Genomic DNA, 12061 nt, shown 5'->3' with positions numbered 1-12061 from the left:
TTGAAGGCAGTATTCTAAGTGGAAAAAAAAAAAGTCATAAAAAGCCACTTGTATAATTCCATTTATATGAAATATTCAGAACAGGCAAAACCACAGACACAGAAATCAGATTAGTGGTTGCCAGAGGGGCCAGAGGGAGAGAAAATGAAGGGATAAAGAATAGGAGTTTCTTTTTTGGATGATGAAAATGTCCTTAGGTTAGGTAGCAGTAATGATTGCACAACTCTGTCAATATACCAAAAGCCATTCAATAGCACACTTTAAATGGGTGAATTGTATGGTAGGTGAATCATATTTCAACAAAGCTTTTTTTTTTTTTTTTAAGATTCATTTATTTATTTATTTTAGAGAGAGAGCAGGGGGAGGGGCAGAGGGAGAGGGAGAGTGAGAATTTAAGCAGACTCCTCGCTGGTGTGGAGCCCGACACAGGACTCAACCCCACAACCCTGAGACTGTGACCTGAGCCAAAATCAAGAATGGCATGCTCAACCAACTGGCCACCCAGGCACCTCTTAATAAAGCTGTTTTTTTTAAAGGATTTTATGTATTTATTCATGAGAGATACAGAGAGAGGGGCAGAGACATAGGCAGAGGGAGAAGCAGGCTCCATGCAGGAGCCTGATGAGGGACTTGATCCTAGGACCCAGGACCACTACTTGAGCCAAAGGCAGATGCTCAACCACTGAGCCACCCAGGTGTCCCTGAGGCTGTTTTTCATGTTTTTTTTGTTTTATTTTTGTAAAGTAGATACAACATCCGAGTTGTCACATTTCTACTGCAGTGAACTGTCAACAAAAAGGAAGATGAGTGATATGGAAATACATGAAAAACCAGTTTATTTGTAAAAGTTTCCATGATTGACTCCTTTTAGGTCTATGAACTACAGAATCGATTGACTTGTAAATGACTTAAGAGAGTAAAGAAGTCCTCAGTTGCAGACACAGCTTTTGCTTGTATGGAAATTTAGAAATTTGGCATCGGATACATTTGGGTTTGACTCCTGACTCCATCAGCTAACTGCTCAGGCCTCCATTTCCTCGCCTGCAAAGTAGATTTGACAGCATGTTTGCTGAGTTGACTTGTAAGGAGTAAAGAAGCATGGGTCTTGAGTGATGTCGTTGGGCTCCTAGGATTCTCAGGGCTGTTGTTGATGTACATCCTCCATTTCCTATTGTCTTGTCACCCTTAGTATGACCAAGTGCTGAGTTTTGGGGAAAGAGGGAAAGCCTCCCCTTTCAGGCCACACCGGGTTTTTGTCCTTGGGTTGGAGGTGGGGGTGGCTGTGGTCTGAATCAGTTGATAAGTTCCTCAGAGCTGCCATTCATCAGAAATTCAAATCAGTGGATTGTCACTGGGAGAGCTTTTCCCCCCAAGCTCTATGAGAGAGTGGGGCCTCCAGGATGCCCTTAACCCGGAGGAGCAGCTCTGAGGCCCGATGATGGAGAGTGTGACGTTCTCATGAATCTTCTTCCTGAAGGACCTGCTCCTTTCTGCTTGCCCTAATTTGTCCTTCCTTCATCTTGGTTTTCTTGTGACCAGCCTCTAGGTGTTATTTTATAATTCATACCACTACCTTTGGCTCTCTGTCAGATAAATAAATACAATCTTTAAAAAATGTGATTGTTTCTTCAGTATTTCAAAGCTTGGGCAATTAGCAAAGGTTTAATTTTAAGTTTTAGTAACAAGGTGTTTCAGTTGCCTTTTTTGCGCTTGTTTTTCTTTTTTTCAATATCATTAAATCATCTTTCTTTACCTTGCTTTGCTCAACTTGGTTTGTAAGGCAGGAAGCCAGAGTGTAGGGCACAGACTATCACAGAACTGGCACACAGGATGTGCTCTTGAATGCTTACTTGAGGTGAACCAACCATTTAATTTATAACAATGGACCTATGGGGTGGGCGACAGACTTCTATGTGCTATTGGTCATGTTCCCTGTTACTGCTTCTTCCCATTCTCCTCAATGCTCCTTCCCTCAATATTCCCTCCATCCAAAGTCTCCGAGGGGAGGACTAAAACTGAGCATTTAAAAAAATGCCTTAGAATGACCTTAACGCAGGTGCCTCAGACTCTGCATCGCCATCCCACTGATGTTTGTGCTGTGCTTGAATCAGAGGCAGTCTATAGAGTTAGAAATGTTAGGGGAGTGTGCAAGGCATTTCTGGAGAGGAGCTCCTGCATGAGAGAATCACTCATGGGTTTAAACATCAATTTCAGAGGGGGTGGGAAAGGAAGAAGGGCTTCTGGCCTCCACTATCTATCCTGATGCTTGTGATGGGAATTGGGGAGGGCAGTGCAAACTCTAGATGCTGGTCCTTCCACAGGTCAGAAGGAAATCATGCAGAACTCATCTATGAGGCTCCAGGGAGTTCAAGACATGACTATTTGAGTTCAATCTCACAGAAGGAAGAAAACTCAGATGAATGGAAAATTGACCTAAGATCAAAGCAGCAGAGGGAAACTGCTGAAGTAGAATTTCAAATGGGACCCATTTTTGGAATTTATTATTGCATTTAACTTTGCAAAATCTCTGTGAAACCCAATGAAGTTTTTAAAAATTAGTGTAACTTAAAAGATTCTTTCAATAACAGTTATACTAATAGCTGATCTCTCTGTGTGTGTCTCTCTGTCTCTTTCTTTGTCTCTCTCTCTTTCTCTCTCACACATATACAGAAAGCCTAAAACCACATGACTGGCTTTTTAATGTATTTTTTATTTATTTAATTTTATTCTTCTTAAGCATATTTTATTTTTTATTTATTTATTTTTAAATTAAACTTTTTTATTCATGAGAGACACAGAGAGAGAGGTAGAGACACAGACAGAGGGAGAAGCAGGCTCCATACAGGAAGCCTGATGTGGGACCTGATCCAGAATCCCAGGATCACGCCCTGAGCCAAAGGCAGATGCTCAACCACTGAGCCACCCAGGCATCTCTTTAAACATATTTTAAAATAAATATTTATTGAACAGGTAGAGTGACGCATATAAGACTGACTGACATCTTTTATGGTCAAGATGTTCAAATATCATCCATTCCGCATGGTTGAACCTATGGCCAAAGTGTTCAAGGAGTCAACAGTGAAAAACTCTTCTACAATCAAGGGATTTATAATCTAGTATGGAATACAGCCTTTATACAAATAATTAAAGAGTAGTCAGTCAATAAAAAATTATAAGCGTGCCAACTATAAGCAAAAACAAACAAACAAAACGTTCAAGGAACCATAGGACCCTGCAATGAAAAAAACCAAAACTAGTCTCAAGGATCAGTGAAGGTACCTCTGGGAAAGTGAGATGAGGGATGGGTAGGACACATCAGATGGGCAAAGGTGTGGGTCTTCCAGGCAGTGAAGATTGAGGAGGGAAGGCCCATCAGAAAGAGAAGAAACCGGGCAGCCTGGGTGGCTCAGTGGTTTAGCACTGCCTTTGGCCCGGGGCATGATCCTGGAGCCCCGGGATTGATTCCCACGTCCGATCCCTGCATGGAGCCTGCTTCTCCCTCTGTCTGTGTCTCTGCCTGTTTTTTTCTCTCTCTCTGTCTCTCATGAATAAATAAATAAAAAATCTTAAAAAAAAAAAAAGAAAGAGAAGAAACTAGAAGGTTTGGAGGGTGATGTAGAAGGAATGCAGAGAGAGAGAAACTGAACAAGTGGGCTGAGGAGATCTTTGTGAACACATACATTTTAGAGATTTTTAGATATTTAACTGTTAAAAGGTAAATGGAGGCATATTAAAAATTTTAAGAGTTTATTTGAGTAAACAGAGATTCTAATCAGGCAGGGCCTAACTGGAAGTGGTTAGGAGCACTCTGCCAACAGGAATCAGGGAAAAGACTTATAGAGAGAAAGCATTCAAGCAAAGTAAGGGAATTATTTTATTAATCGGTTGCCTTATATGGGAAAAGTCTAGTTGACTGTGATTGGCTGTCCTTAGGTTTTGATTTCTTAATCTTGAGGAATTTACAGGCTTAGGTATTGGTTTGCTTACTTAGACAACTAAAGCATTAGAGCCACTTCAGTCTAATGGCCTCCTTGTTTAATGAAGGTAACAATCCCAAGGGAGATGGGAAGGCGCCAAAACGGTTTAAGCAGGGGAGCAACTGAGTTTCACCCTGTGTATTGGTATAGAATTAGTTTCACTAGGTCATCTTGTTGACATTTCCAGGAGCTGCAATAAGATCTGAACAGAATGAAATGTCCACAGTTGGGACCCTGTGTCCAGCGATTCAAGCCCTGGGACTGCAGACACTGCACCTGTCCCTCTAGACAGAGTGTCCACCCCTGATGAGGGCAGCGCTTGTCCCAGAGAACAGGGAGGCAGCTCTCTTACCACAGGCCTCCCAGCTGGGTCACTTGAGATTCATTTACAGACCCTCTTGTTCCTCTGAGAAACTCTGACTGTTCCGTTTCCAGAGGAAGAGATGGAAGTAGAGATTCAGAATGGAGGTGGCATAGGGAAGTCATCATAGTTCTCGTGTAACACACTTGAAATAAATTGTTTGCAGCGGATTGCTTGGCTGTGTGGAAGAACCCTGAAAATAACTGGGCCAGGGTTTTGAAGTGAATATTTCAGTGAGAACTGAAGGCAGATGTAAAAGCACCTGGAAAAACACAATATGGACGGTGGGAGCTGGGATACTCTGTGCAATCACACTACGTGTAATATTGGAACATGCAGCCATCTTGCTGGAAGACAGTGCATTGTGGTTGAATAAAACTATTTAATACCTGGCATAAGTCTTAGTTGTAAATAACAGCCCTGTGCTCCTAAAGCTTAATGAGAACCCATCCTTCCCATGGGGGTGGAATAAACAACCAGGGAAAATAGAGAGTTCTTAGTTTGAATTTTTGACATTGAAACTTTCCCCACTTGAAGCCCATAGTCATCACCCACAATCATTTTTGTGTCACTTGCAAGGTACTGGTGAAGCAAGGGCTTCATTTTTATCTCTTACCATTTTCTATCCTTCTTATATTTATTATAGTTGTATCAATTTAGAAGGCCTTGACTAAGAATCAGACTAAGAAACTGAAAATGTCTTAGACACAAACACGATCTCAAAGAAGTCTGGAAGTAGGTGGGCCCTACGTGTTCATGTCACGTAATAATTACAACTATGATCATACATTTCTTAAAATGTGTGACGGGCACTGGGGGTTATTCTGTATGTTAGTAAATTGAACACCAATAAAAAATAAATTAAAAAAAATTCTCAGTAAAATAAAAAAAAAAATGTGTGACTTCATTAGAAGAACAAACTCGTGGGGCTTGGCTCTCTTGGGTCAAAGTCCCTGTTTCCCTCCTTTGCCTTCCTCTCCTGCTCATCTTCCATCGGTTCCCAGCCTTGCTGCTTTCCCTGACCTCTGCCCACCACATGTCCTTGGTGGTTGCTTTCTTTCCTCTGTCTCAAATCTCCTGGCTGGCTGGGGTAGGGGTTGGAAATAGCAACAATGCAAGCCCCAGAGGGTGGTGGCTGGGGGTGGAATGTGGGGGGCCGATCTGCAGGGTCACTGGTGATGCCTGTGATAAAGGACTCCCGGGCCCCAGAGCCCTAGGAGAGGTAGAAACTGCACTTAGAACAAAGGTTGCAGCACTCTTGGGGAGGAGAGCTGTGGACACTCCCAGTAGACTCTGGCTCCTCTATACAAAAAGGCTGGGAGGAGAGGAAAATTTGAGGAGCCTGACTTTGCGTTTGAAAACCTCTTAACTCTATTACCAAAGCAGTTTCACTCCAGGGCTGGCTTTAGGTAAAGTGTCTAAGTGGGCATCCAATATCTGATCTCAATCACTGAAAATATTGTCCAGGAAGACCCCAGGTCTTTTAACCTGTGATCAGGATACAAGTCTCAAAAATGCAAACATTGTAGAGAATTAAATAAAAAGCAATGCTTTTGTTAAGAACAAGGGTTAAGAAGGCACTGGGTGCTTGGAAGAAGTGGTGATCCGCTGTCCTTAATCTAGAGACAGCAACATGGGGACAAACCTTAGGGCTGGCAGCACTCTGAACACAGATGTAAGCCTTGGAGGCTGGTGGATGTGGCTGGAGGATATTTCGCTAGCAGCTAGTGGGTAGTGGGAACCAGGAGTCCAGGAACCAATTATTTATGAAGATAGAAACCTAGAGATGTCCATCTAAAGTTTATGGAACCCCAGACTCTGGGCAGAAACTCAATCAATGGGAAGTGAGTCTCAAGTTTAAAGGAGAAATCTGACAAAAGTTGACTCCATGCAATCCTCCTCTATGGAATGAGGGTGCCCTAAATTCTAGCTGATGGTGGGATTGAGAGCCCAGCCTGGGGACATATGTGAGTCAGGTGTGGAGAGTTCACCTGGAGAAGCTGGGGGCCATGGACACCGGGAGTCAGGGGAGACAGACAAGGGAGGGTGCAGTGAAAAGCATATGAAGAAACCTCTAAAGAGCAGGGTGGAGGCAATTCATCCTTACCATAGTGGATGGCTCATCTGCGAAAAGTGAAACAGAGAAAGTGTCAAGAAACAGAAGGTTTTCTTTTTTTTTTTTAAATTTTTTTTTTAATTTTTATTTATTTATGATAGTCACAGAGAGAGAGAGAGAGAGAGAGGCAGAGACACAGGCAGAGGGAGAAGCAGGCTCCATGCACCAGGAGCCCGATGTGGGATTCGATCCCGGATCTCCAGGATCGCGCCCTGGGCCAAAGGCAGGCGCCAAACCGCTGCGCCACCCAGGGATCCCGAAACAGAAGGTTTTCTTAAAAAAAAAAAAAAAAAACACTCAGAGAAGAATACTTGGTATTTTTATCCATTTGTTTTTCTGTTTTATTCTTCATAGTTGAGACAGTCTCCGAATACAGAGTACAGTTTTATCTACTTTCTGCCTAATGCAATGGCGTAGATTGCCTCAAACCATTAAAAATTCTTCATTGAGCTGATTTTTAAAATTTTCTTTTCACTAGGTTACCTTATAGTAAAAATACAGTATATAATACATATAATATACAAACTATGTACTAGTCAACTGTGTATGGTATCAGTAAGGCTTCTGGTCAACAGTAGGCTATTAGGAATTAAGTTTTTATTATATGGAGTTAAAAATTATATGCAGATTTTTGACTGCACAGGGCTCAGAGTAGCCCTAACTCTCATGCTGTTTAAGGGCCAACCTTCCTTGCAGAACTCTGGGCTGATATCTAACTTAATTTAATTTAATTTAATTTATTTGAGAGAGAGAAAGTGCACGATGGGGGTTGAGGGGCAAAGGGCAGAAGGAGAAGCAGACTGCTGGGGGGGGGGGGCTCGATCCCAGGACCCTGAGATCATGGCCTGAGCCAAAGGAAGAAGCTCAACTGACTGAGCCACCCAGGCACCCCTGGGTGGGTTTTAATGACTGTTAAAGAACTCATTCAAAGAAAAAGCAACCATTAAAAACCAACCTTCTAGAACTTATGACTTCTGAAAAAGCTCCAGACATGGAAGCAGCAAGGAAAAAGGCTCTGAACCACAATAGTAACAATAACAACAATAGTAATGAAATCCCCTGAGCACTTAGAGGTAAACAAATATTTGAGAAGAGTCAAACAAGGACCCCAAATTATGCCTTTAAATTGTGATTTTATCTTTCATTATGCTAAGCAGAAGACATGCACTGATAGATCCCATTGCCCTTTTCAAGCCCCAGGGAAGGAATGCAGAGAGAGAATAAGAATGTCAAATAGCTCACTTTTGTCTTTCAACCACCAAGGTCCCAGGCTAAAATAAAATTGTAATTTGATAATAATGTAGCAAAACTAACTTGCAGACCAGAAATTGAACTCTGTGTTTTTAGCTCCCATTCCTCTAGGCTGGAACCTTGGCTCTCAAAACTCAAAAGCTAATTATTTAAAAGTTTCCTTCTTTGCCTTTTGTAGCATCATCCCTTCCCTGAGATATAAAAATGAGATGCACTGAATGCAAGGAACTTAAATGAGAGATGATGCCCCCTGCCCCCTTGAGACCACCAAATATCCCACCAGAGAAATAATTATTGCCCTGGTGATGACCACTATATGTCTTTTGGCCAGTTTCAAGGTTCAGCTTATGTGCTGTGGTAAACCGTGATGATGCTCTACTGGGCCTGATAAGGGATGATGGCAGAGTATGTGCATAAGTGAGAATTTGCTTGTATGGTAAATTCTTAAGGCTTTGAAGGTTGGGATGGCCTCTCTCCAGTCTGATAGTATAAAAGGCCATTGTTTGGGGTCCTTTTGATGACAGTAAAATTTCATTTCCCTGGAGATTTATGGTGCTGATGGAGTACAACTGAGTTTGAGAATGTGCATTCTAGGGACCCTGGATGGCTCAGCGGTTGAGCGTCTGCCTTCAGCTCAGGGCACGATTCTGGAGTCCCAAGATCTAGTCCCATGTCAGGCTCCCTGCGTGGAGCCTGCTTATCTCTCTCTGCCTATGTCTGCCTGTGTGTGTGTGTGCGTGTGTGTGTGTGTGTGATGAATAAATCTTTAAAATAAATCTTTAAAAAAAGATTTTATTTATTTATTCGAGAGAGAGAGAGAGAGAGAGAGAGAGAGAGGGGGGCAAAGACACAGGTAGAGGGAGAAAGAGGCTCCATGCAGGGAGCCCGACATGGGATTTGATCCCAGGTCTCCAGGATCACCTACTGGGCCGAAGGCGGCACTAAACCTCTGAGCCACCCAGGGATCTTTAAAATAAGATCTTTAAAAAAAGAGAGAATGTACATTCTTTATTTTCAATAAATACAATTTTAGAACTCAGGTATATTTGATCATACTAAATTTGTGTTGTTGCTAATGAACTGCAAAACTCATTCTAATAAAGAAATAGCAGAGAAGTTTCTTCTTAATACACCTCCTCACAGTTAATATATTGTGATAACTAAAGTTTGGATTGCTTTGATTGAGGACTGGTATTATTTAAGTAAACTCTGGCAACTAAAATTTCTGCCTTTCAGGGGTGCCTGGCTGGCTTAGGGGGTACAGCATGTGATTCTTGATCTCGGGGTCATGAGTTCAAGCCCCATGTTGGGGGCAGAGCTTACTTAAAAAAATAAAATAAAATTTCTGCCTTTTAGAACCACGCAAATAATGACTGCCTATTTGGTGGCAGATCGTATTTTCCAAAGGTAGTACAACAATCTCTTCTATCCTATATCTTCTCAAACCTGGCTATTTTCACATCAAGAGGTGGGGCCCAACTGAGGGGGGCACTTGACAGGATGAGCACTGGGTGATATGCTATATGTTGGCAAATTGAACTCCAATAAAAAATTAAAAGAGGTGGGACCTATTTCTGGACAGTTTTGAGACTCTCTGGCAACCAATAAAATGCAGCGTATTAACTAGAATTTCTAAAGTTGAATCATAATGCAGCTTAACACTGGAACACTTCCACCAAAGCTCTAAGCCACCATACATGCTCTCCAGTCACCCGGAGACCATCATCCTGGGAAGGAGTTCAAACAAGCCCATGTGGAGAAATCACCTGGAGAAGATATATGAATTGATTGATCAGTATTATATTATTGGACCATTACCTTGCTTCTGATCTTTTGATATAAGTAATTCCATAACAAATATCTTTGAGCACAGTCCATTTTTCATGAATACAACTAAGTGTCAGTTAAATTCCAAAAAAACAGGGCACCTGGGTGACTCGGTTGAGCGTCTGCCTTTGGCTCGGGTCCTGGGATCGAGTCCCACTTCGGGCTCCCTGCTCCATGGGGAGCCTGCTTCTCCCTCTGTCTCTGCCATTCTTTCTCATGAGTAAGTAAAGAAAAATTTTAAAATAAATAAATAAATTCCAACAAAACAAAACAAAACAAAAGAAGCACAAAATTTTGAAATGGGAAGGATCTTTCTTTTTCATATCCTACCAATAAAGCTACACCAAGAAAATAGGTAGTGGTCCCTTTTGTTAGTGAAGTAAGAGTTATAAATAGTATTTGTGCTAATAAGGTAAAAGACATTGACAGCACAGTGAAGAAGATAAATTTCACTGGAATGAGGAAATCTCCTAGGCAAGGTCATTTATTCTCTGATTTAAGTGTACAGTTTGTAGAAAGACTGACCTCTTTCTGACTGAGAAATCAGATAATTGTATATTCTTTAAGCTACAGCCTTTAAAATACAGAAAATGAACAAAGATCTGGTGGACAGTGGGGAATTTTCTCAAGAAAGCAAGTTTTAGGGGCCTATTCTGGAGTCGGTACCATTTGTCTCTATGTTGTACACCAGTTTTGTCAACATTTGCTCTAAGATGTTCAGCTCAACCGGCCCCCCCAACTCCCCCACCCCCCACCAAACAAAGCCCATGCGTGTATGGCTCATGGTGAGAACTCCATGCCAATAAGAAAAGCTTAAGTAACATTAATATAATTTATTTGAGAAGACATGGAGGTTTATTTGATACTTAAGTCATAAAAAAGGACACCAACGCACAACTTTCGGGCCTGAAAGGGTTAATCCTCAGCAAACTAAAAAGTAGCTCTCCAGAATGACTCACTTCTGTACCTTGCTGGGTTTCAAATCCTTAACTTTATCTTGATGCTAGGCTAATTGAAATTTGTACAATATTTCCTTTTCAAGACACTATTCTTGTGCATATCTTAGGTCTGTGGTAGCTAGTTTCAGCTCTGTGTCTCAATAGTCTGATAAGGCGGTATTTTAGTTAATATGTAGTGAAGTTCTCAAAGTACTCTGACAAACTTCCTGGTCTTGGACTCACCCTCAGAGTATTTGTCTATTAATTTCAGTTTTGTTTGCTTTTTAATTTTAAAATATGTATTTGCTTTCAAAGGGCTCTGCTTTCCCCCTCTGCAGCATCATCTGACTCTATTTTTCTGGTAATTCTTCATTATGTTTGTGTCACTGTTTGCTGCAGCAGAGATGGTCAAAACCCCAGTTTCCTGCAAAGCCGAACCAACCTCAAAGAAGTGAAGTGGTGGATGATCCGAAGTGCTGCAGTTTCAGATGGTGCGTGTGTCACACGTTTGCTGAAATGCAGTTTGCATTTTCTATGTTGTTTGCTTCCTGAGTGAAGCGCACTTCTAAGATCTAACCTTCAGACGGTGGGTGACTTTCCTTATGAGGGTAAAAGGAAACTCAATTATGAGATAGCTCTTATGTGAACCTTGCCAGCTATCTAGGACACAAAGGTCTCAAGTAAATGGTCTAAATATTATTTTAACAGGCAAAGATATTATAACATGTCAAAAAAAACCCCAAACTCCACTGGCCACTCTTTCAACTGAAACTTAAGAGAATTGATATAGTGGGATGGAGAAAATGAGAAGAACAGTCATCTAAAAATCGCCATTGGTGGAGTGATGAAGAACATTTGCTGGCTCATTCTGAAATCTGTCAATTTTGCGACTCTTGGCTGCATATGGATTTCTGTGATTCAGTGCACAGTTTTAAACAGCTGCCTAAAGTCATGTGTAACTAACCTGGTAAGTTTTGCTGGTCTAATATTTGTCTTTGTAAGACCTGGAACATGTAGACTTCAGCTTGTTAAAACTGAGTCCATTACTGTCTCTTTATGAGAAATCTTCTCATGAGAAGTGGTAGCAAGGCAAGAAAGATTTTTTTCCCCCAGAGTGAGTTTGGAATATTTTTAATTACAGAAGCTAGAGGAGGGCTATTTTATTTCCTTATCTGTTGATAGATTTTTTTTTTCAGTGAAGGGACATAGGAATTGGGCTTCTGTGTGATGAATTTTGCATGCTTTAAAAATACCAATTTAAACTCATTTATTACAAAACCATTTGTGTCCATCTTGAAGCAAGAAATAGGTTTGGCCACAGGGCAATGCCTGCTAGTTGCAGACAGCAGTACTATTTATACCGTGGATGGATGGTTGTATGGGTCGGTAAATGCCCAAGGAAGCAAGTGCAGATATAGAACACACCTTATTTGAAAAGCAAGAATTTTTTTTAAGTTCCTTTACTTTTACCTGTGCACTTATAATTTTTTCGGTAATGCTTTTTTTGGGATATCCTTCTCATATAAATTGTTTTGTATCTTTCACTTATTATGACTTAGTTGTGCTTAAAACAACCACTGAATCAGCTGTA

The 12061-nt window shown here is 41.2% G+C and overlaps 1 protein-coding gene across 1 annotated transcript in view; it reads left to right on the top strand.

Annotated features, from left to right (window-relative positions):
- The first annotated feature begins 10684 nt into the window (after window positions 1-10684).
- The window catches only part of ROS1 (ROS proto-oncogene 1, receptor tyrosine kinase), a 117891-nt gene continuing 116514 nt past the window's right edge, over window positions 10685-12061 (top strand). The window contains exons 1-2 of the mRNA XM_038525492.1: window positions 10685-10961; window positions 11179-11437. Coding sequence (XP_038381420.1) covers window positions 11315-11437 — 123 coding nt within the window. The 5' untranslated portion in view covers window positions 10685-10961; window positions 11179-11314. The remainder of the gene's footprint in view (window positions 10962-11178; window positions 11438-12061) is intronic.

The sequence above is a fragment of the Canis lupus genome, chromosome 1 (assembly GCF_011100685.1).
Source record: "Canis lupus familiaris isolate Mischka breed German Shepherd chromosome 1, alternate assembly UU_Cfam_GSD_1.0, whole genome shotgun sequence".
Taxonomy (NCBI): domain Eukaryota; kingdom Metazoa; phylum Chordata; class Mammalia; order Carnivora; family Canidae; genus Canis; species Canis lupus.
Note: the sequence above shows the minus strand (reverse complement) of the source record. Positions and strands in the feature narration are given on the sequence as shown.